This window comes from Globicephala melas, chromosome 2 (genome assembly GCF_963455315.2).
Source record: "Globicephala melas chromosome 2, mGloMel1.2, whole genome shotgun sequence".
In the NCBI taxonomy this organism is placed as follows: Eukaryota; Metazoa; Chordata; class Mammalia; order Artiodactyla; family Delphinidae; genus Globicephala; species Globicephala melas.
Window position 1 is genome coordinate 116502792 of NC_083315.2, and position 26395 is coordinate 116529186.

At 36.0% G+C, this 26395-nt stretch overlaps 1 protein-coding gene across 6 annotated transcripts in view; it reads left to right on the top strand.

Moving 5' to 3' along the window:
- Positions 1-13983, top strand: part of MIPOL1 (mirror-image polydactyly 1) — a 301233-nt gene extending 287250 nt beyond the window's left edge. For 3 of the 6 annotated variants that reach the window (XM_030854822.3, XM_060294761.2, XM_060294762.2), the window contains exon 13: positions 13093-13979. In XM_030854822.3, the coding sequence (XP_030710682.1) occupies positions 13093-13159 (67 nt within the window). In that variant the 3' untranslated portion in view covers positions 13160-13979. Of the gene's footprint in view, positions 1-13092 lie in introns of all 6 variants that reach the window. The other 3 variants (XM_060294763.2, XM_060294764.2, XM_030854823.3) reach the window with 3 other exon arrangements.
- Positions 13984-26395: the final 12412 nt, after the last annotated feature.

Here is a 26395-nt window from a genome sequence, read left to right on the forward strand (position 1 = left end):
TATCACTCTCTCCCTCTGTCTCCTCTTCAGTGATATCTACTGATCTCCTTCCTGATCAGTGCCATTCCTTTAATGTGAGTTTCAGGCACCTGATTCAGTGTCTTCCTCTCTACCCCAACTTCTGTGTTCATGCTAAGAAACTTCAATGTCAATGGCCCATCAATCCCACTAACATTCCTTTTATATGTCCCAGATCACCTCCCTTTCTTGTCGCATTAAACCTTTACCATTCTCCTCCAAGCCTTTTTCTTTACCCTGTGCTTTCAGCGGAGAACTCTACCTCTTAACTCCTTGGGGAAAATTGAATCTACCAATGTTGAGTTCTGTCAGTTAAATTCCTCCACACCTACAAAGTTATCCACAGCTGTATTCCTCCCACCTCTTTCCCTTTAATCTCCAAGGAAAAGTTGTCCAGTCATATTTTGCATGATATTGCTGCAAGTTCTGCGTATGATTCCATCCTCTGAGACCCTGCTTTAAAAGGTATCATCTGGGGTTTCCTGGTGGCGTGGTGATTGGGGGTCTGCCTGCCGATGCGGGGGGCGCGGGTTCGTGCTCCGGTCCAGGAGGATCCCACGTGCCGTGGAGCGGCTGGGCCCGTGAGCGATGGCCGCTGAGCCTGCGCGTCCGGAGCCTGTGCTCCGCAACGGGAGGGGCCGCGGCGGTGACGGGCCCGCATATACCGCAAAAAAAAAAAAAAAAACGGTATCATCTTCTTCCCTTTTACTTTAGCTTCTTCCTACAATCTTCTCTTCCATAGTCCATAAACATATTCACATGCCATCCATTTCTTTAAAAACTTCCTCAGCCATATATTCCCCTGTAACTATAATCCTCTTTACTTTATATCCAAGCTTTTATACTTTCTAACCAAGCTGATACTTAGTCTTCACTTTTTCACATTCCATTCAGGCTTCATCCCACTTCTGTTGTGCCATTAAAGCTGCACGGAAAAGGTGGTCATTTCCTAATTGCCAAATCTTATGGTCATTTTTCACCTTGATCTTGTTTTAAGTATTTAACCCTGTTGATCACTCCTTTCTTGAAATTCTCTACTCTGAATTCTGTGACAGTACCTACTTTTTTTTTTTTTTTTTTTTTTTTTTTTTTTGTAGTACACGGGCCTCTCACTGTTGTGGCCTCTCCCGTTGCGGAACACAGGCTCCGGACGCGCAGGCTCAGCGGCCATGGCTCACGGGCCCAGCCGCTCCACGGCATGTGGGATCTTCCCGGACCGGGGCACGAAACCGTGTCCCCTGCATCGGCAGGCGGACTCCCAAGCACTGTGCCACCATGGAAGCCCAACAGCACCTACTCTTGATTTACCTTTTTCTTCCCTGTTTTCTCAGATTCTTTTGTCAGTCTGTTTTCATCTTGGTTCTATCCTCTTCTCACCTCCCTTCTCCTTTCCTATGTCCCTCTCTAGGCATTTCCATCTACTCCCATGCCTTCAGTTACAACCTAGAGCAAGACCTAGTCATGACCAACCTCTCCAGCTTCATTTCCCATCATCCTCCACCCCCTACTTCATGATCCTGAGAAACCATACAACTGGTAGGACTTGACACACATCATGCTTTTCATACCTCAGTGCCTGTATATATATTATTTCCTTTATCTGAAATGCCCATCCTGCACTGTCTGTGTTCCCACCCTTCTTGAGGTGACTGTTTCCTTCTTATCCTTCAAAACTTAACTCAGGTATCATCAGAAAGCCTTTACAGGCCCTTGTTCTTTTTCCCTGCCCAAGCTAGGTTCTGTATACTACCCATGCTTATCCTTTTAGTACAGCATTTACCAGTAACTTATTGCAGTTACCATATAAAGATCTGCTTCCCCACCATACTGCTCCTTATGACCAAGAATCATGTTCTAGTCTTTGAATAATCAATGCCTAGAACAGTACCTCATTTATAAGAATTACTGAAAAAATCCTTATTGATTGAACTTAAATCTATATCATAAACTTTTTAAAGTATGCAGTGTTGTGACCTTAAGTACATTCACATTTTTGTGCTCACTAGAAGCTATCTGGATTCCATACCTATAGGCCAATTTGCATCCATCCCATCTCTACATTCTTGCCAGTGTGATCCTTCTAAAAGGCAAATGATGTTACTAGATGAGTTAAAACCCTTTTATTGCTTCCCGCTGTCTACATTAGTGGTTTCATCACAAAGTTTTCACAGGTCCAACCTGCAGTGAGAGAAAAAAAAATCAATGGACCAAGGTTTTCTAAATTTTTTCAACTTAAAGGTTGGGTAGTTAATGAATGGCAACATTAATCAAAATAAGAAATACTGAAATATGCATGGAAGGCAAAATAAGCTTTGTTTTAGATATGCTCATTATCATATCCTGTGGAATAACAAGAAATATCTTGAAGGCAGTTGGATATTTGAGTCTGAAACTCAGAGGAGAGTTTTAGGTTAATGGTCTGTATTGGGGAGCCATAAGCATTTAAGTGGAATCAAGGGAACAAATAACAACTTTTGAGGAAAGTATGAAAAGTGTTATGAAAAGGAGGTAAAACAACATCTAAGAGACCAGCAGAGGAAGAACAGCCATAATAGTAAAAGAATAAACTATATGTAAATCTTTTTCGTGCCCTGCTGCCATGATTAAAAGAGGGCAAGATCTTTGACACTAATGGCCAATCCAAAGGACAGCATTTCTCGTGGCTTTTCTGTCTCCTCTACTGGAAGGATGATTTTTATCCATGTCTCTTGGATTTCCCTGGTTCTTTCTCCTAGAAAAACGAAATTCAGAAGCCAAATATGTTTGATCAGGCAATCTCGTTGCCTAAATAGTAGAAATGGAATGTTTTTTTCTATGGAGGAAATTGTCCAGCCAACAAGAATTCTCCTCTCCATTGACAGATAAAAAAATTGCTCTCAAAAATGGAATCTCTAGAGAGATTTTTCAATTGAGGATAAGGAATTTTTCACTTTTTCACTTTTTCACTGTCTTCACTTCTTTCTCTCACTTTGCAAAAAATATTATCTAGTCAATAAGAGTAGTCCAACCCCATAAAAAAATCAAAAATAAACCTCAAAAGTCACAGTACTTTTGGAAGCAATGTAGCACATCAGAGAGATCAGGGTTGTGGTAATTACACCTTGTGATGTATTCCAACTCCAAAACTTAATAGCAGTATGGTTCTGATCAAATTACCTTCTATATGCTTTAGTTTGTCATCTGATGATGACATCTACTCCATGGAGTTGTAATGAAAATTAAATATGTGCATAAATTACTTCTTATAGTTCCTGGCACATAGTCAGTATTCGTTACATATTACTTGCCTTTTAAAATATATCACAATATTCATTAAGATTGAAAAATGAAAGTAAACCAATTCAGAAAATTGGTAAATAACTTATGGTTCATCTACTTGATGGAAAACTATGTATTTCATTGTAGTACATACATCTTACATAGTCACAAAGAAAGTATAAAAGTGATGTTAACGGAAAAAATTAGGATTTCTCTCTAAAGTGTAGCTGCAAATGTATTTTTTAAGTTTACAAAAAAATTTATGTTATAGAAAATAATAGACTGTAACTATTATTTCCTACTTATGTACAGTGTCATCAATTTACTTTCTTATAATGTGTTACTAAACTAGCAGATGAAATACACCAGTAAATACTTACCCAATTTGGGTTGGCATCGTGAACGCGGCCTGAAGGGGGCTACTATGCCACAGCTAGCCGGGAGGGAGTCCGGGAAAAAGTCTGGAACTGCCTAAGAGGCAAGAGACAATTGTTTCAGGGTGCGTGAGGAGAGTGGATTCAGAGCACTGCCTAAACAAGCTTGAGAGGCAGGAGCCGCAGCTATCAGCGTGGACCCCAGAGACGGGCATGAGACACTAAGGCAGCTGCTGCAGCCAACAAGAAGCCTGTGTGCAAGCACAGGTCTCTATCCACACCTCCCCTCCCGGGAGACTGCAGCCCGCCACTGCCAGGGTCCCGTGATCCAGGGACAACTTCCCTGGGAGAACGCACGGTGCACCTCAGGCTGGTGCAACGTCACTCAGGCCTCTGCCGCCACAGGCTCACCCCGCATTCTGCACCCCTCCTTCCCCCCGGCCTCAGTGAGCCAGAGCCCCCGAATCAGCTGTTCCTCTAACCCCGTCCTGTCTGAGCTAAGAACAGATGCCCTCAGGTGACCTACACGCAGAGACGGGGCCAAATCCAAAGCCGAACCCCAGGAGCTATGTGAACAGAAAAGGGGAAATTTCTCCCAGCAGCCTCAGGAGCAGCAGATTAAATCTCCACAGTCAAGTTGATGTACCCTGCATCTCTGGAATACCTGAATAGACAACGAATCATCCCAAAATTGACGTGGTGGACTTTGTGTGATTTTGTCTATATATTTTGCTTTTACCGTTTGTCCTAGGGTTCTGTCTGTAGGTTTTCGGATTTTTTGTGGGGGTTTTTTGGTATAGTTTTTTGGCACTTGTTATTATTGGTGGATTTGTTTCTTGGTTTAGTTGCTCTCTTCTTTCTTTTTTTTATTGCTTTTCACTTTTTTAAATTTTTAATAATATTTTTATTTTAATAACTTTTATTTTATTTGTTTCTTTCCTTCTTTCTTTTTTTCTCCCCTTTCTTCTAAGCTGTGTGGCTGACAGGGTCTTGGTGCTCCGGCCGGGTGTCAGGCCTGTGCCTCTGATATGGGAGAGCCAAGTTGAGGACATTGGTCCACCAGAGACCTCCCGGCTCCACATAATATCAAACGGCAAAAGCTGTCCCAGAGATCTCCATCTCAACACTAAGACCCACCTCCACTCAACTACCAGCAAGTTACAGTGCTGGACAACCTAGACCAAACAACTAGCAAGACAGGAACACAACCCCACCCATTAGCAGAGAGGCTGCCTAAAATCATAATAAGATCACAGACACCCCAAAACACACCACCAGACTTGGTCCTGCCCACCAGAAATACAAGATCCAGCCTCATCCACCAGAACACAGGCACCAGTCCCCTTCACCAGGAATCCTACACAACCCACTGAACCAACCTTAGCCACTGGGGGCAGACACCAAAAACACAGGGAACTACAAACCTGCAGCCTGCAAAAAGGAGACCCCAAACACAGTAAGCTAAGCAAAATCAGAAGACAGAGAAACACACAGCAGATGAAGGAGCAAGGTAAAAACCCACCAGACCAAACAAATGAAGAGGAAATAGGCAGTCTACCTGAAAAAGAATTCAGAGTAATGGTAGTAAAGATGATCCAAAATCTTGGAAATAGAATGGAGAAAATACAAGCAATGTTTAACAAGGACCTAGAAGAACTAAAGAGCAAATAAACAATGATGAACAACACAATAAATGAAATTAAATATTCTCTAGAAGGAATCAGTAGCAGAATAACTGAGGCAGAGGAACAGATAAGTGACCTGGAAGATAAAATATTGGATATAACTACTGCAGAGCAGAATACAGAAAAAAAGAATGAAAAGAATTGAGGACAGTCTGAGAAACCTCTGAGACAACATTAAATGCACCAACATTTGAATTATAGGGGTCCCAGAAGAAGAAGAGAAAAAGAAAAGAACTGAGAAAATATTTGAAGAGATTATAGTTGAAAACTTCCCTAATATGGGAAAGGAAATAGTTAAGTCCAGGAAGTGCAGACAGTCCCATACAGGATAAATCCAAGCAGAAACATGCCAAGACACATATTAATCAAGCTATCAAACATTAAATGCAAAGAAAAAATGTTAAAAGCAACAAGAGAAGATCAACAAATAACATACAAGGGAATCCCCATAAGCTTAACAGTTGATCTTTCAGAAGAAACTCTGCAAGCCAGAAGGGAGTGGCAGGACATATTTAAAGTGAAGAAAGGGAAAAACCTACAACCAAGATTTTTCTACCCAGCAAGGATCTCATTCAGATTGGACAGAGAAATCAAAACCTTCACAGACAAGCAAAAGCTAAGAGAATTCAGCACCACCAAACCAGCTTTACAACAAATGCTAAAGGAACTTCTGTAGGCAGGAAACACAAGAGAAGGAAAAGACCTACAATAATACACTGAAAAAAATTATGAAAATGGGAATAGGAACATACATATCAATAACTACCTTAAATGTAAATGGATTAAATGCTCCAAACAAAAGACATAGACTGGCTGAATGGATACAAAAACAAGACCCATATATATGCTGTCTACAAGAGACCCACTTCAGACATAGGGACACATACAGACTGAAAGTGAGGGGAAGGAAAATGATATTCCATGCAAATAGAAATCAAAAGAAACCTGGAGTAGCAATTCTTATATCAGAAAAAATAGACTTTAAAATAAAGACTATTACAAGAGACAGAGAAGGACACCACATATTGATCAAGGGATCAATCCAAGAAGAAGATATAACAATTGTAAATATTTATGCACCCAACATAGGAGCACCTCAATATGTAAGGCAAATGGTAACAGCCATAAAAGAAAAATCGACAGTAGCACAATCATAGTAGGGGACTTTAACACCCCACTTTCACCAATGGACAGATCATCCAAAATGAAAATAAATAAGAAATGCAAACTTTAAATGATACATTAAACAAGATGGACTTAATTGATATTTATAGGACATTCTATCCAAAAACAGCAGAATACACTTGTCAAGTGCTCATGAAACATTCTCCAGGATAGATCATATCTTGGGTCACAAATCAAGCGTTGGTAAATTTAAGAAAATTGAAATTGTATCAAGTATCTTTTCCAACCACAACACTATGAGACTAGATCTCAATTACAGGAAAAAATCTGTAAAAACTACAAACACATGGAGGCTAAACAATACACTACTAAGTAACCAGGAGATCACTGAAGAAATCCAAGAAGAAATAAAAAAAAATACCTAGAAACAATGACAATGACAACACGACAACCCAAAACCTATGGGATGCAGCAAAAGCAGTTCTAAAAGGAAAGTTTATAGCAATACAATCCTACCTCAAGAAACAAGAAACATCTCAAATAAACAACCTAACTTTACACCTAAAGCAATTAGAGAAAGAAGAACAAAAAAACCCAAAGTTAGCAGAAGGAAGGAAATCATAAAAATCAGATCAGAAATAAATGAAAAGAAATGAAGGAAACAATAGCAAAGATCAATAAAACTAAAACTGGTTCTTTGAGAAGATAAACAAAATTGATAAACCATTAGGCAGACTCAACAAGAACAAAAAGGGAGAAAACTCAAATCCATAGAATTAGAAATGAAAAAGGAGAAGTAACAACTGACACTGCAGAAATACAGAGGATCATGAGAGATTACCGCAAGCAGCTATATGCCAATAAAATGGACAACCTGGAAGAAATGGACAAATTCTTAGAAAAACACAACCTTCCAAGGCTGAACCAGGAAGAAATAGAAAATTTAAACAGACCAATCACAAGAACTGAAATTGAGACTGTGATTAAAAATATTGCAACACACAAAAGCCCAGGACTAGATACCTTCACAGGCGAATTCTATCAAACTTTTAGAGAAGAGCTAACACCTATCCTTCTCAAACTCTTCCAAAATATAGCAGAGGGTGGAACACTCCCAAATTCATTCTACGAGGCCACCATCACCCTGATACCAAAACCAGACAAAGATGTCACAAAGAAAGAAAACTTCAGGCCAATATCAATGATGAACCTAGATGCAAAAATCCTCAACAAAATACTACCAAACAGAATCCAGCAGCACATTAAAAGGATCATACACCATGATCAAGTGGGGTTTATCCCAGTAATGCAAGGATTCTTCAGTATATGCAAATCAGTCAGTGTGATAAACCATCTTAACAAATTGAAGGAGAAAAACCATATGATCTTCTCAATAGATGCAGAAAAACCTTTCAACAAAATTCCACACCCATTTATGACAAAAACCCTTCAGAAAGTAAGCATACAGGGAACTTACCTCAACATAATAAAGGCCATATATGACAAACCCACAGCCAACATCATTCTCAATGTTGAAAAACTGAAACCATTTCCTCTAAGATCAGGAACAAGACAGGGTGGTCCACTCTCACTGCTATTATTCAACATAGATTTGGAAGTTTTAACCACAGCAATCAGAGAAGAAAAACAAGTAAAAGGAATCCAAATCAGAAAAGAAGAAGTAAAACTGTCACTTTGCAGATGACACGATACTCTTCATGGAGAATCCTAAAGATGCTACCAGAAAACTACTAGAGCTAATTGATGAATTTGGTAAAGTAGGAGGATACAAAATTAACACACAAAAGTCTCTTGCATTCCTATACACTAATGATGAAAAATCTGAAAGAGAAATGAAGGAAACACTCCCATTTACCACTGCAACAAAAAGAATAAAATACCTAGGAATAAACTTACCTAAGGAGATAAAAGACCTGTATGCAGAAAACTATAACCTGATAAAAGGAATTAAAGATGACACAAACAAATGGAGAGATATACAATGTTCTTGGATTGGAAGAATCAACATTGTGAAAATGACTCTAGTACCCAAAGCAATCTACAGATTCAATGCAATCCCTATCAAACTACCAATGGCATTTTTCACAGAACTAGAACAAAAAAATTTCACAATTTCTATGGAAACACAAAAGACCCCGAAGAGCCAAAGCAATCTTGAGAAAGAAAAATGGAGCTGGAGCAATCAGGCTCCCAGACTTCAGACTATACTACAAAGCTACAGTAATCAAGACAGTATGGCACTGGCACAAAAACAGAAATATAGATCAATGGAACAGGATAGAAAGCCCAGAGATAAACCCACACACATAAGGACACCTTATCTTTGATAAAAGAGGCAAGAATATACAGAGGAGAAAAGACAGCCTCTTCAATAAGTGTGCTGGGAAAAGTGGACATCTACATGTAAAATAATAAAATTAGAACACTCCCTAACACCATACACAAAAATAAACTCAAAATGGATTAAAGACCTAAATGCAAGGCCAGACACTATAAAACTCTTAGAGGAAAACATAGGCAGAACACTCTATGACATAAATCACCGTAAGATCCTTTTTGACCCACCTCCTAGAGAAATGGAAATAAAAACAAAAATAAACAAATGGGACCTAATGAAACTTAAAAGCTTTTGCACAGCAAAGGGAAACATAAACAAGACGAAAAGACAACCCTCAGAATGGGAGAAAATATTTGCAAATGAAGCAACTGACAAAGAATTAATCTCCAAAATTTACAATCAGCTCATGCAGCTCAATATCCAAAAAACAAACAACCCAATCCAAAAATGGACAGAAGACCTAAACAGACATTTCTCCAAAGAAGAAATACAGTTTGCCAACAAACACATGAAAGGATGCTCAACATCACTAATCATTAAAGAAATGCAAATCAAAACTACAATGAGGTATCACCTCACACAGGTCAGAATGGCCATCATCAAAAAATCTACAGGGCTTCCCTGGTGGCGCAGTGGTTGAGAGTCCGCCTGCCGATGCAGGGGACACGGGTTCGTGCCCCAGTCCAGGAAGATCCCACGTGCCGCGGAGCGGCTGGGCCCGTGAGCCATGGCCGCTGAGCCTGCGCGTCCGGAGCCTGTGCTCCGCAATGGGAGAGGCCACAACAGTGAGAGGCCCGTGTAACGCAAAAAAAAAAAAAAAAATCTACAAACAATAAATGCTGGAGAGGATGTCGAGAAAAGGGAACCCTCTTGCACTGTTGGTGGAAATGTAAATTGATACAGCCACTATGGAGAACAGTGTGGAGGTTCCTTAAAAAATTTTAAAAAAACTACCATATGACCCAGCAATCCCATTACTGGGCATATACCCTGAGAAAACCATAATGCAAAAAGAGTCATGTACCACAATGTTCATTGCAGCTCTATTTACAGTAGCCAAGACATGGAAGCAACCTAAGTGTCCATCAACAGATGAATGGATAAAGAAGATGTGGCGCATATATACAATGGAATATTACTCAGCCATAGAAAGAAATGAAATTGAGTTATTTGTAGTGAGGTGGATGGACCTAGAGTCTGTCATACAGAGTGAAGTAAGTTAGAAAGAGAAAAACAAATACCGTATGCTAACACATATATATGGAATCTAAAGGAAAAAAATGGTTCTGAAGAACATAGGGGCAGGACAGGAATAAAGACAGATGTAGAGAGTGGACTTGAGGACACGGGGAGGGGGAAGGGTAAGCTGGGACAAAGTGAGCGAGTGGCATGGACAAATATACACTACCAAATGTAAAATAGATAGCTAGTGGGAAGCAGCCACATAGCACAGGGAGATCAGTTCGGTGCTTTGTGACCACCTAGAGGGATGGGAAAGGGAGGGTGGGAGGGAGATGTAACAGGGAGGAGATATGGGGATATATGTTTATGTATAGCTCATTCACTTTGTTCTAAAGCAGAAAGTAACACACTATTTTAAAGCAATTATACTGTAATAGAGGTGTTAAAAAAATACCCAATTTGACTTAAGTAGTAACTTGAGCAAACAGTTTAATGAAGCTATTAAGACAAATAATACATTAACCTATAATCTGAAATCTGTAGCTTTCTAGTAGCCAAAACTCTAGTGGAAGTAGCTTTGCAGTAAGAACAGGGAAACCAGGCCATATTTCTTACTGTCTTATCTTAGGACGTTGTATGAGGGTTTCCTTGTCTGTGCTTCAGTTCGTCATTTAAAATAGAGAAATTCTAATCTTAGATCTAACCCTTTTCCTATTCATGAAGTTTGTGGGAAGCTATTGCTGAGCAACATGTAAAGCAATTGGGCCCTATTTTATTAAAGTATGTAATTTTTTAAAGAATATTATTGATTTGGACAGTAAAGAATAGCCTGCAGGCAGATCCTGCAAGATGGTTCAACAGACAGACACACCTACCTTCCTGTCAGCACAGTCCATGTTTGGCAGGTGTAGTCCATTCCTTACAGGAAAGAATAGGTGCTTCATTGTGTTTCCAAAGTCAGTAAGCTTTTACAAAACTAAGTAATTTGACATTTTTCTCATTTCTGAGATCAAATTTTCATAAATCATTCAACCTGAATAAACTGAGAATGTGGTTGTTCTAGTAATTGTTGAAATATAGTAAATACATTGCAAAATGTGATATTTAAGTATTTCCTCCTAACCTCTTACCTTAGCAAGATGTATTAAGAGTTCTAAATGGAAAGATATCCTACTGTGTGAAAAAGAAACTAAAGTAAAATGAGTCCATCTGTAAAGGAGAAGGCAAAAGAAGCACAAAACAGGTTCATCTCAGTAATTTGGCATTCTGTTGATTCAGAATTCATAGTGATAATAACTGTGCAGAGTAGAGCTTACTTTTACATTACGAGGAAGTTTTTTTAATAGTAATGCAAATCATATTGTGGGGGAGGGATATATTTAACCATCTTGAAAGTAATATTTTCTAACTTTTTACAGTACATCCTGAGAAATTCTATTAGTGGCATATCAAGGTTTCTCCTGGGAGTCATTTGTTAACAGTTAATTCAAGTTATTATCATATTTTACAGTACAGTTAAAATTTCATAGTGACATTTTTCTTCCCCCTCCTCCACAATTCAACGTAGTGAAACTTTGTCTTAAAGGATCTATGTAATCCTATGAATCATAATATTCAGAGTGTATAAAATAGCACTAGTTTTTATCACTAGGGCAAGTCCAACTAATACAGACTTATCTGTGAATACAGTGAATTGTCCAGTAAATCTTCTAGTTCAGCTATTTGCATCACTAGCTTAAACGTGGTTTAATGGTTGTATATTACTTGTGTAAAATTTACGTTTGAGAAATTTGTAGTAATAAATTTAAGCAAGATTTGCATTTTTACTCTAAGATCATTACTATATTTCTCAAAGCAAAGATACTTTTATGCACTGAATTGTTTGTTTCATATTCCTGTTTTCTATTAACAGAAGTCTTGATATATGCAGAATCATCCAATAAACTTGAGCTGTTTTCAGTGTTGCATGCATCCAATTAGTCCATCTAAACCAGTCTGTATGACGCTAAGAATACGCTCATTCCTTTAGTGTCTAGCTCTGTGCTGTGTTTATTTGCAAAGGACCCTCATGCATGGGTCCATATAAATGAGGTAAGCTGGAACAGACTAGACTGTGTCACTCACCAGTCTTTGAGGAGGAAGCTTTGTGTATATGAAAACTGCTGGGTGTGATTTTCACTTATAAAGAAGATTTCTGTGTGTGTAACACCAAGCAAGATTTTTTGTTGAGGTTTTATGCTTGCGGGAAAGAAAATAATAAGGGAAAAAAATCAACTTTTGTCAAGCAAAACTGTCACTCATTCAATGAATGTGATTTCCCTCCCATAGAGTAGTCTAAGAACCTACAGAATGACTTCTGAATTTTTGACTCTATTTTCAGTATAATTGGTGAGTTTTTAATCAACTGAAAAATCACTTATCTTTGACTCAGAAGCATATATAGTCATTGCTAGCCTATTTGTATTACTCAGGAATAGAAACTTTTAAAATGTAGTACAGAAAGTCTGGTTTTATTAGCATCAAATCATTTTTATACATTTAAGTTATATTCATACCATTGAGATATCAAGTTTTTCCAACTTAGCTACCTAATACCTGGCTTTAAACAGAAGAAATTTAATGCATAACAGTTGTACAGTATACCAATATGTTACTTATTTAGCTAGGTAACAGATCTAAGGCTGATAGTATTTATGTATTGAAATATGTACTCTTGGTGAAAATCAGTTTGAAACTGCTCTATGTTTAATATGCCATCTTGTCATTGCATAGTAATGATTTCATTTATAACCATAATGCAAGTAGGTAAATGTATTAAAATTAGTATCTTAGATTTTTCATGTAGCATCTAATGCTGACATAATCTGAAGATCTGGATTAAAGTTTGTGTTTTTGCTGTTTTTTTAACCTCAAATACTTGGCACTCTGCACCCATGTCTCTCACTTACAGTAATGCTTTGTTTCTTAACATGACTACCAAGAATGCTTGGTCACAGGCAAATACTGTCCTTTTTCAGCCAAAATATTCCTGACAATAATTGCATGTTTTATAATCATTTTTTTCCCTCCTGCCCCCCTGCCCCCAACTTAGGTTGGAAAGGCTGGTGGACGTCCTGAGGAAGAAGGTTGGAACAGGGACCATGAGGACAGTGATCTGACTGAGAAAAAAACGACAGTCTGGGGAAGCAATCACATCTGGTGACCAGGCTGCTTCATTCAACACTGTGTAAACACTAAAGCCTTAACTTAGCAAACAGTTGTTAGAAGTGGGACACTCCAACCACATTCCAAGTTGAGATAAAATCAAATCACAAATGTTTAACCACTTTGCTGCTGACCTGAGTTATTTATCCAAATGTATTAACTACAGACTTTTACCAATGGGTAGCTATAAAGTTGCAGCTTATTTTGTAACTATTTTATATCTCACTGTATTTAATATAAATATTTTTGCTGAAAGACCATTATAGAAACATAGTAAAGTTGGTCAGGATCATATCTTCACATATGGCCCTTTCTGAATCAAAATACAGCAGAGTAAATATTGCCTAAACCTTAATCCACTGTGTTAGGTCAAAACTTCAAATACATACATTTTTCAATGTAGAGTTTATTTCTTAACCAATGAGAGAAGCACATACATAAGAGTGTATAGTCTTCCTTCAATGCATGCATGTAATCTTTGTTAGTTTTAAAGAATATTAAGTATAGATACCAAGAATCAAATGTATAATTTGCCTTAATAAGAGTTTGGTTTATTAAAATTACATTAATCAAGGCATGATTTTTCTTTCACTACAAATAATGCACACTGTTTTCAATAAAAAGAGGGTATTGTTAATGTGTACTTATAAATTCATTGTGTCAATATTTTTTAAATGTTGGGTCTGAATAATGATCTAAACTCTATTTAAGCTGTAGAAATTGCCAAGTCTGGGCTTCCCTGGTGGCGCAAGTGGTTGAGAGTCCGCCTGCCGATGCAGGGGACACGGGTTCGTGCCCCGGTCCGGGAAGATTCTACATGCCGCGGAGCGGCTGGGCCCATGAGCCATGGCCACTGAACCTGCGCGTCCGGAGCCTGTGCTCCGCAACAGGAGAGGCCACAACAGTGAGAGGCCCGCGTACCACAAAAAAAAAAAAAAAAAAGAAAGAAAGAAATTGCCAAGTCTGTCTAATAGGCTGGGATACTTTTGGCTTGAAAATTAGCATGTGCCAGCATGATGCTAAAAGGCAAGAGCCCATCAAACATATTAAGTATTCTTTTCTATTATCTTTATTTAGATTATCATTTGAATTTTTGTAATGGAGGAGGGGAATCTAATATATAATATACAAAAGAATTATAATTAAAAATATAAAGCCTTGGGGAAAAAAGTAAACCTGTGATTTGGTTCAGGATACCTACTTTTTTTTAATTTAAGGGATAATTTAAAATAATTACATCATGGCAGTCACTTCTAATCATATGAAATTATGAATAAAACTAAGATTTTTTGGCTTAGGAATGTATTTGACCAGAGGAAAAAAATTTTTTTTAGATTGAATAGATGAGAGGCTGATAGAAAATAAATATGAGCGGAGCAGGATGAAATTGACAAGTAGAGGTGGAATTAGTGAAAATTTTGTAGGCAAGTGAAAAATTTTCGAAGTCCATACAATTTTTTAATTTATCTTTAAGATTGAACTAAATCTACCATTGCCTGTTTTCAGGACAAGTACAGAATACTTTATTACATACACCATTGGAGATTATGCCTTTGAATGCCTTTGAACTTTTTCTACTCTATGATAAAGGTGCTTTATCATAGGGTAACAAAAGAATCATGATGCAAACAAGCTCTATTTCTTTCATATTAAATCCATTGAATTAACTGATAGAATCATCCCACTGAGTTCAAATTTAGAATTTACTCATGTTGCCTACTTTAAATTTTTTTTTTAACTATGAGAATTAGAAAATAAGGAACGATAGGGGTTAAAAATAAGCTAACTGGATTTACTCTACAGTCCTAAAGAGAATTATAGCCTCTCACAAACCAGTGACTATATAACTATACAAATTTGGAATAATTTAGTCATGCATGTAGTCTTCTCTCTGAGCTCTAACTGAAACATGTAACAGCTCCCTATGTGAAGGAAGAGCACCTTTCAAGTCATGCAGGTAAGTAAAAAGAAACAGTTCTTGTCACAAAATAGTCCATTCCTGAATCCTCTTCAAATAAATCACAAGTAAACTTGAATTTTCAGATTATTCCTGAAGAACAGACAAACCTTTATTGAGTTATTTTGCTTGAGGTTTTACAAAACACAAAGTGTAGAATAAAGACATTTTATAATTTCCAAACATCTCTTCCTATAACTATACAATCAGATTAGCACAACTAGTTCCTATAATCAATATCCAGAACTGTTATAGAATTTGATATTATAACGTTAAATTTACAAAACAATTCTAACATCTACTGTTGCTCAGTGTAGGTAGTCTCCCCCAATTACCACATCCCCTTGAAAATGAGTTGTCTACAAAATTACAAATGCTTCAAGTAGTCTTTTTTTGGGGGGGCGGGGAGGGTTGTATGAAGGAATAAGCTTACCCACTGAAGATCAGTTCTTTACATATTCAATTATAATGCAACATCTGAAGTATTCCACCACTGCCCAGAGAGGTTGCTTTGAGTTTACTTTAAACATCAAATCTGATTCCTATAATAACGTGAGAATTTACTTTCCCTTGTAAAAAATAAGTAGTTCAGAGGAAAAGCAGAAAAGATCATATAAATGTGTAGCACTCGATGATTTACAAAGTCCTTTCCCATCTGTATTTTTATTTGATCCTATCAACAATCATATAATAATAACAATATATTATATATATCAACCACGTAATAATGATAATGATGATAGTAATTTTAGTAGTAGTAGTAGTAGTACATTTTGCAAGCAAGGAAACACTCTCAGCAGGGCTAGGAATTTGCCAAGGACTGGCTAGGCCTTACAGCTGAGGTCTTAAGACTAAACTCCATGCAACCGTAGGTCTCCAGACCTTTCATTAAAAAAAAGTAAAAATCAAAGATTTTAACTCCTGCAATTTATTTTATTATTGTACCATTTCTTTTATACATACATTTGTGAATTTTCTACACATTTCTTTCAATGAAGTACTATAATATGAGCTGCATATGCAAATAGCATCACATTATTACTACCTCTCTATAGTGTTATAGTGGCAGCATTAGCCTTAGCCTTCACTAATTAGGAATATTGTGACAATTCGTTGTTGATAAAAAATAGCCTGAGTTGCTTATAAGCAAAGCCTAAGCAGTTATAGCAAAGTTATTAGTTAATTATTATGTGAGAAATTTTCATTCTACTTTTATAAATAAGCCATTATGTTAAAATTATTTAAAATATTTTTCTTTTTTCAGTGAGAAAGTTGATCCTTTGTATATTTCAGTATGCAGATAAACTGATGAATCTTCTTATCCGGTCACTTACCAATAGAATTAGTTTATTGCACAAAAAAAGTTAGAATATTAAAAATTTATAGTTTTAATATTGAATAAAGTTGCATAAAAAGCCATTTTATAGATAGTGTATTTTTAAAGATAATTATTGAAGTGTCTGTCTTTAAATACTCATGACTAGTGAGGCATTATAATGATAAAATAGCCATGGCCTATACATTTGTCTTCTGGCATAAGGTTTGTATAGAACCCAAATTTTTCACAAGACATTATTGTGTTGTTGATAACTACTATTTTCAGGTAACCTGTCTATCCATATTGAGATATATATAAATATATAAACACACAGACACATACACACACAAATACATTTGTCTTTCTAAAAAATTGATTTATAAGTCAATTGTTAGGCTTCAGTGATTTCAGCATTTTGTTCATCTTTTATTACAAATGCATGTGGTTTCTGAGGCTTTTAAATAAATACATAAAATGGTTGAAAGATTTATATTGCTCGTGCTTAGCTAAATATGTCATCTCTAGAAAAGATGTGGTTTATTTTGGCACTGTTTTAAAAACTCAAATATTTTAAACATTTGTTAAGTTGGAGCTTGCACATTTGAACTAGTAGCATACGTTCCAGAATAGCATCTCAAGTTACCAAATTTTTTGTAATCCTTTTACTAGAATAACTTTTTTTGGAAAGGTTTTCTTTTCTTTTTTATTATGTACTTTAAGTTAAATTTATAAAGGTTGAAGTTATTTTTTTTGATATATAAGTTTATTTACACATACATACATATTATTTTTAATAGAAAAAATCAGATTACATATATTTAAAATGTATTTTTCTGTTTGTGCCTAATAATACATCACTGACATCTTTTCATATTGGTATTCCATATAGAAAGCTCAATGTCATTTTTTTAATTGGATGAATATTTACATATATATGTATTTTTATTCCATAGACAGTTGGAATGCTTATTGGGGTATGCTTTTTTTTTCTCTCTTGGATTTCTCTTTATTTTTTTTTTTATTTTTTTTTTTAACATCTTTATTGGAGCATAATTGCTTTACAATGGTGTGTTAGTTTCTGCTTTACAACAAAATGAATCAGTTATATATATACATATGTTCCCATATCTCTTCCCTCTTGTGTCTCCCTCCCTCCCACCCTCCCTATGAAGTTATTTTTAATGTAGGATTTCATAAATAGAATTGGACAATGATAAATGTATATTTTTAAGAATCAGTAAAATATTGTGTCCTATTGATATTTCTTTGCAGAAATCTTAATATACTTAATATACTTATTTTTAATGTTTATTGTGTATTGTTTTCAAATGTATATTGTTTTCTGAATATAGTTTTGGAGAATGCTTGTACTTTGGAAGCCACCAGTTTCTTGACTATCAGATTATTAACAAAGGTTCATTTTAATGCACAAACTCAGATATCTGAAATATATATTTACTTTTTAGTCATATAAACTCTCTACTGCAAATCCTACACATTTCAATGCAATTATTATACATTTAATCAAACTTATAAGTGTTCAGTCCTGAAGACACGGTACTAAATATGCCTATAAAATATACTGCAGTAAGGAAACAGATTAAGTTCACTGTCAAACTGTGTCTGACTTTCTTGACAAGTTTAATGAAGATAAAATTCATTATGAACAAATTTATTAGGTACCTTACTACTTGCAGTAGTAAAATATTAAAGAGAAATAGTATTTTTGGTAAACATGGTTAAAAAGAACCTACGAAGGGAAATCAAATTCTCTTAATTAAAAAAATAGTAGACTGATTCAAATCTACTACAAAGCACCTCTACTAATTTTTGGAATTTGTATGTGGAATATTGCAGTAACCAATAGCTGAAATCTAAAAACATTGCTTCTGTTGTGATTATTCAATCAAGATAAGGTAAATATAAACAGACTATGTAACACTCTCATCTGTAGTGAACTTAGAATTTAAAGCTTAAGGTACATGGCTAAAAGAGGACCAGGGTGGGGTGGGCAGTAGGAATTGTTGGGGTAAAGTTTCTATAAACTGGTAATATCTAAACTGTCATATTACTGTGTAAAAGAATTGTCTCACCATGTATGGCCTTTGGGATATTGTCATACATTTTACTTCTACATAGGTATACAATAATAATTTTGTTATTGTTTTTGCTTTAAACAATCAACTATTTTTTAAGGTGATTTAAAAAGTAAGAGCAACCTTATTTTATATTGACCCACGTATTTACCATTTCTGGTGCTCTTCTTTATGTAGATCCAAGTTTCCACCTGTTGCCATTTTCTTTCTTCCTGAAGTATTTATCTTTTATACAATGCAGGGCTGTAAGTAATGAATTCTTTCAGCTTTTGTATGTTTGAAAATCTCTCTCTCTCTCTTTTTTTTTTTTTTTTTTTTGGTGCCTTCATTTTGTGAAAAAGAAGTTTTTTGCTGGCTATAGAATTCTAGGTTAACTTTTTGAAAAATACTTTCAGATGTTGCTCTACTGTTTCTGGCTTGCTTTGTTCCTGCTGTCATTTTTATTTTTGTTCTCTATACATATACCCTCTGGCTGCTTTAAGGGTTTTCCCTTCATCACTTTTTTTAGCCAATTTGATTGTGATGGGTTATAAATTTCTGCATGCTTCTGTGCTTATGATTTGTTGAACTTCCTGTACTGTGGGTTTATAATCTTTATCAGTTTTTTTAAATTTTGGCTATTACTTTTTTCAATATTTTTTGTCCTCAAACTTCCTCTTTCCTCTCTTCTGGAACTGCTATTTAATACATATTAGGCCACTTGAGATTGTCCTACAGCTCATTCATTCTTTGTTCATTTTGGGGAGGGTGTCTTTTTCCTCTGGGTGTTTTATTTTGGATAGTTTCTATTGTTTTGTCTTTAAATTTACCAAACTTTTCTTTTGCAGTGTCTAATGTGCTCTTCTTAATCCCATCCAGAGCCTTTTTCTTCACAGACATATTTTTCGTCTCTAAAAGTGAAAATTGGGGCTTTTTAATGTCTTTCATCTCTCTCCTTAATTTTTTCATGTTTTACCTTATCTTCTGGAATATAAAAAATATAGTCATAAGAACTGTTTTAATGTCCTTGTCCGTTAATTCTATTATCTGTTCTATTTCCAAGTCTGTTTCTATTGATTTCTTTATCATGAATTATATTTTTTTAGTTGAAGTATAGTTGAGTTATAATATTATATTAGTTTCAGGTGTATATAATAGTGGTTCAATATTTTATAGACCATACTCCATTTAAGGTTATTACAAAATAATGACTGTTTCCCTGTGCTGTGCAATCATGACTTGTATTTTTCTGCTTTGTATGCCTGGTAACTTTTTTTGGATGCCAGTCATTGTGAATTTTAACTTTTTGGGTGTTAGATATTTTTGTTTCTGGTTGAAAGCTTTCAAACTTTCTTCAGGGACACAGTTACATTATTTGGAAACAGTTTTGAGACACAGAGAGAGAGAGACAGAGAGACACAGAGAGAGGGAGAGAGAGACACACACACACACACACACAGAAAGACACAGAGAGAGAGAGGTTCAGTAGGTGGGACCAGAGCGCCTTTAGTCTAGGGCTGATTCCCCCCCCAGCTCAGGAAATCGCCCTCTGAATACCTGATGCCCTGTGCAGTAGGAGTTTTCTCTGCTGTGACTGGTCCTAACCACGTGTGAGTTTTGGTCATTGTTCTGCCTGCACCTTTCTGGCGGTTCTTACCTTAGCCTTGGTAGTTTACTTACACACGTATGCTTGTCCATACTCAGAGGAAGACTCAAGGAATGCTCTGTAGCTCTCCAGAGCCCACTCACTCTTTCACTCTCTTTCTGTGCAGCAATTTTTGTTCCAGAATTCCCCTCTCCAGTACTCTGACTGCAAATTCTAACCATCTTGGCCTCCCCAAATTCTCAACTCTTATGTTCTCGACTCAGGGAAGCTGCCAGGCTCTGTTTTGTTCCCCCTTCTATACTCTGCTCTGTAAACTTGCCATATGATAAACTGGGGTAATCTTAGGACTCCATTTCTTTCCCTTCTCTCTGGGAACAGTATCCTGTCCTGCCTGTTGTCCAAAGTACAAAAACATTGATTCATGTATTCCCACTGTTGTTTTTGTTGTTGTTGTTGCTTTGGTTTTGGTGGGTCTTTTGTTTTGTTTTAGGGTTTTGGTTTTGTTTTTTGTTTGTTTGGTTGGTTGGTTGGTTTGTTGGTTGTTTTTTTAAGGTGGGGAGGGTAAATGTGGTCCCTGTTATTCCATCATGGCCAAAAGTATAACTTCTCCTATAACTCTTTTAAAATGTCATCTTCTTAATGTCTAGCTTCCCTCTCCCCTGTTGAGAAATCAGCTGTCAGTCTTAATGTTCTTCTCCTGAAAGTAAAATCTCTGTTTTCTCTGATTGCTTTTTAGATCTTTTTCGTTGTTGGGTTTTGGGGGTTGTTTTGTTTCGTTTTGTTTTGTTTGGCAGTTTTATTTTGTGCCTAGGTGTGATATTCTTTGCTTGAGTTCATAGACCTGTTAAATCTCTGACTTCATATCATTTGTCAGTTTCAGAAAATCTTTGCTAAGTATCTTTTTCCCCCTCCTTCTGTGACTCCAATTATATATATTTTATATTGTTTTTCACTGTGTTCCCGCATCTCTTCTGTATTTTCCTTTTTTTTCTCTATGTGCATTAGTTTTGAATTTTCAAAATTACCTGTCTTTTATTTCATTAATCCTGTCTTCTGCTGTTAAAGCCAACTATTCAATTCTTAATTTCAGATTCTGTATTTTTTAATTCTACAGTCTCCTCTTGATGTTTTTGGTACATTTCAATTCTCTGGTGAAATACTCATCTTTCTAAATATATTGTCTCCCCTTTGCTTAGAACTATAAGAAACTATAGTAACTTAGTTACTATAAAATAGTACTTAAAAATCCATGTCTGCCAACTCCAATATCTGAATCACCCATGGGTCTTTCTCTATTGTCTGTTTTGTTTCTAGGTGTCTAGATGCATGGTCCTGTCTCTTGGCAGGCCTATCAATTGTTGATTTACTGTAAGACATCCTGATCCTCCAGGTGATTTTGTTTTCCACCAGAGAGGGCTTAGCCTTTCCTCTATTGGAAAGATTGAGTGGGAGCTAATCACCTTAATCCAGTCAGGTATGCTGAGTTGAAGCTGGGTTGCAGTTTGAGTGAGGCTGTTTTCTCTGGTTTGCCTCTTTTCCTATGGGGTAGCTCACTAGGCTTTCAACAGTGAAGGTAATATCTTCAGTCCTTTTAGATATTCTCATCTGAGCTTTTTTAACCTCCCACTTAGGACAGCCCAGAATTTGCGAAATACTTCGAAGGGGAAACTAGGCATGTGTTTCAGGTCCCTTTGGTTCTCCTGGTCTGTCGCTCCAGCCCTGAAAGATTGCCAACAGCTCTGCTGGTTTCCCTGTCCCTAGCAGCAGTCTTCTGCCGGGACGAACCCAGAGCCCGCAAATGCCTTCAGGGGAAGAGCGGCTGCAGACCATCAGTTTACCTCTCAGTTCTCTCTTCTCTGGAATCTTAGTTCCTCTAGTTTTCTTTGTTTCAGCCCCTCTCTGATACTTTTAAACAAATATGGTATGTATTTTGTCCAGCTTTACTAGTTGTTCCTTGGCAGGAGCGTTGGTCTGCCATGAACGACTCTGTTCTGTCTGGGAGCAGAATTCCAGTGAGTTTTTAATTTCTGTTATTATATTTTTCATTTCAGGAAGTTATATTTTGTTCATTCCCAAATCCATTTGATCATTTTTGTTGTCTCGTTTCTATCTCATATTTTCAACCCCTTTTTAATTTTCGTATACATTTTAAATGTGCTTATTCTATACTTCTGATTATTTTAAAATCTCAAGTATTTACTGCTCCAGTTTTGAGATTATTTCTGCTAGCTACATTTATCTTGCCTTGTTTCTTTAGATGTTTACTGATTCGTGAATGTGAGCTTGTATGTCTTAGGATTAGTCTCTGGGGGTCTTTTCAGTCCTGAGTTGAAGGTGGGTTCCTTCATAGAGGCTTTGCATTTGCTTCTGCCTGGGAACATGTACAGGCCTTAGCACACTTTAAAATCCTAATTTGAATTTTATTGGGCCACTTAAATAATAATCTGGGATGAAAATCCACATGAGGGCTAGCTTGTGTTTATAAAATTCATAAGGGGAATATTTTTTTCTATCCTCCATTCATAGTCTAAGATTTCTCTTTGTGGGTGGGCCCTGGACTGTGTCCCCTATCCCCTACTCCATTAGGAGGCCATGAAAACCAAAGCTCAGCTTCACCTCTATCATAAGTCAAATGCTCTCAAGGTAAAAACTGCCCTTCATGCTTCACATACCGTTAAGGGTTCCCAGTTTAACTTAGGTTTTGGCTTCTCAGTATTCCTTAGCAACTTGCCAACATAATGATGCATTTGACGAGATGTTTGTAATTTTCTGTCCAACATTTTTAGTTGCTCACTGTGGGAGGTTCCAGGTCCATCATAGTAGGAAACTCTAGTCAGGGCTGAACATTATTAAATTTACACACACACGCAGAGGTATAATTATACTACTAATAAAATGTTCTGAATTTAGTATCACTTGTATACATGATTAAAATGAGTAGGTAATAAATTTACCTTCCAGGATCCATAATTGCAGTTCTTTGTCCCCACTAGGAACTACAAGCAGTTTTTCATTAGAGAAAAGAAAATGATTGAATAATCCAAATTAGTCTGGGCAAGAAAACTAACAGCTGCCTAAAATGAAATATTTGAGTTATGAGCCATGTGCCACTTTGGTTTATCTGCAGCCAAAAGGTTCAGAATCCTTATTCAATTAACCATGTTGCTTGGGAGGGACTGGTTGCCCTGAATAAGAGCTGCCTGGTGATGAGTAAGAGGTATCCGTGACACACAAGTTCAGACCTTGCAACTCTGTTTTTGTTGTTTGAACTTTCTTCTCTGTTGTAGCTAGGGATCCAGCATGGAATTTAAACACTTGTGTGGTAACTCCATTCCTTCAGCCATTGTGTTGTTAAGCTCTAACTAACGAACTTTTAACACTGGTTCCATGTAAGGTAAGACTTAGAAAACAGCAGCAATCAACGTTTCTGGCTTTATAAATAAAACCATTTTGTCTTTCGGAAAGTAAGATGCTCCTGCCTGTCTATTCCAACTGATCCCCTCAATAGTAGCGTTCATAACATGTATGAAAAATAAAGAAATAAACCAAGGTAGCACCTAAGAAAGCTTAAATTAAGAAGTGGCTTTTATTTCAAAAAATCACACCTACTGTAACAGAAACTTCAAAATGTATACTTGTTTTAAAACTTAGGAGCTTTGCATAAAATAGAGAAACCAAAATTACGTAATATTTGAAAAGGTAAGAGCTGCCAAATGCACCAGTCAAATATACTTTGTCTCATGTGGACTTTTCTTCCATGCCAACAGTTTTTGTTGCTTAGGGAGATCCTCCTGATAATGTCACAAAGAATGTTTCTCAAACGCATATAGATTATGTACACATTGGCTTTTTAAAGACAAATTTGATTTTAAATCTCTTAGCTTCATTTTGCTTCTGAACATAACTGTTTTGAAACAAAAACCAGGTGACTAAAAGAGAGGAGACTGAATTTTTTTCCCCAACTTATAAACAAGTCCTGAAGATAATTCTGGAGGAGAAAATTCAAACATAGTTTGAACAGTGATATAATAATTTGACATAAAATGTCTCAGTGTTATTGCTTTGAAGAATTACTCTTTACTTGAATGTGTACACTGATTACTAATGTCTTACATCATAGTCTTACCACTTTGCAAAATTAGATTTGCTTTTTGCATCTTATTTTCTTAAATTATGGTCATACTAACAGTAATTGTATACTTTTATTTAGGTGACATAGAGCAAGTGAATATGTAATCTCGTTTGTCAAATAAGAAAACCTTGAAATCAGTTTCCCTTCAATGAAGACCTCAATCATGTCATATAATCACTTTATTTCTTCTTTTATAAAAATTGCAACAACTTTTTCAAGAATTATAGCTACCTTGTGGACTGTAAGTTTAAATATTGCAGATATTATTGTCTTTAAGTTGCAATAAGACAGACAGTGGCTTTATCATTTCTAGAATCAAAGAATGAAGAGTGCCTGTGTCCAAGTTTTCTGGGCCCATTTCGGAATTTTCTAAAAGAACCAATTGCCCAAATCATACATCGAGGTTCTGATATGTTAGTTTGTTTTTCTGTGGATGGCAAGAATATTAATAAAAGTGATTCATTCGTACTAATACCTCAGACCCTATGCTACTCCCCATTTCAGTTCCTACTCTATACTTTTATTATTTAATTCATTTACCATTTTTAATCCTCTACTCTGTCATATTCACCTTCATGAGTTTAAATCCAATTCATCCTTCAAGAACACTTTTATACCACCTCCTAACATGAAGCTTTCCCTAATTCCCCACCTCCACCCCACCACCAAGTAGAAGTTAATCTCTGCTCTGTATGATTTATAGCCCTTCCTTCATCTCTATTAGGGCAGTTATTAAGTTCCCTGTTGTTTCATTATTCCTGTACTATCTCCCATTAGCATGCAGCTTCTGGAGGTCAGAAATTCAGTCTTGTTCATATTTCTTTGCACAGGTAAATACTTAATGAATAATCATTCTTGTTAATGATGAAACCTAAATTTTCAAACTATATTTTTGTTTTATAAACATCTGTGTAATCTGTCTTTCTAAAAAATATATGACACTGAAAGATTAAGATTTGAGTATCTTTTTTAAAATAGTGGTATTAAAATATACTATTATGGCAAATTATCTAGCACCTGGCACATTACCAGGTGAAACATTGAGTTTACCTGAAGACTTTAACTTTTAATTGTAATCAAGTTAAAGTGAAGAGTTTTGGGATTGGGGGAGGGGGTAATATGTTTGATTTGATTAGGTTTGTTATTTTAATCAGAATTTCTTGTGTTTCTGTTAAATTTTTGTCCCATACAGTCCATAGTTTGAAATTTCACTCCATGATGAAGTGAAGATGTGGTTTTGTTGTCTTGGGAAGTTTACACAAAATTTCCAGACCACAAGAGATGTCATTTAAATCTTTATTGAACAACAGTAATAACTAAATTGCTTTCTGGAACCAAGTATGTCAAAATTCAAAGAAAGGGAGAAGGCAAGCAATATATAAACCAGTGGGCATGTTTGGATGCTTTCTGATAATGCTACAATCCACTTTAAATCATGATTTCAAATTCAGTAATTCCTTATTTCCTAAAAGTAACTAAAGTCTTCTGAATTCCGATTATTTTGATAAGCTTTCTTGAGATTTTATATTCTGGTTCTTTATTATTCTTTCAATACCTAAGCCCTATTCTAAGATATTTGAGAGCAAAAATAAATTGTGCATGAACATTACCCACCAAGGTACAGCTTCAAAAATTAATATTTAGTTACTAATTTTATTTTTATCTATTTTAGTCTCCACCAATTTTCATCATGCACCTTGTTGAAGGAAGATTCTAAAGCTTAAAATGACTACCATTCTTCAATAAATAGGTCAGTAATATCAAAGGCTTTTTGAAACACTTAAGCATAGAATATTCACTGCACTTTACTTGTGTGACCATGACATTAACACACTGAAAACCTTTAAGTTCCCTAAAGAAGACTTTCTTCTTATACATCTTTCCTAGCTGTGTCTAATCAAATTATGTTTTTCAAGATAGTATGTCCTTTTCTGAAATTATTTCTAGTATGTGCCTCACACACAAAGTTAACTATCTTGGTTATAATTGACTGCCAGCAGAAAGACTCACTTTTGATAACAGTATTTCTGTTAGTAATTTTCTAGGACATACATCTTCTTTCCTCATCAGGAAATAGTAAACCCAAACAACCAACATTGTTT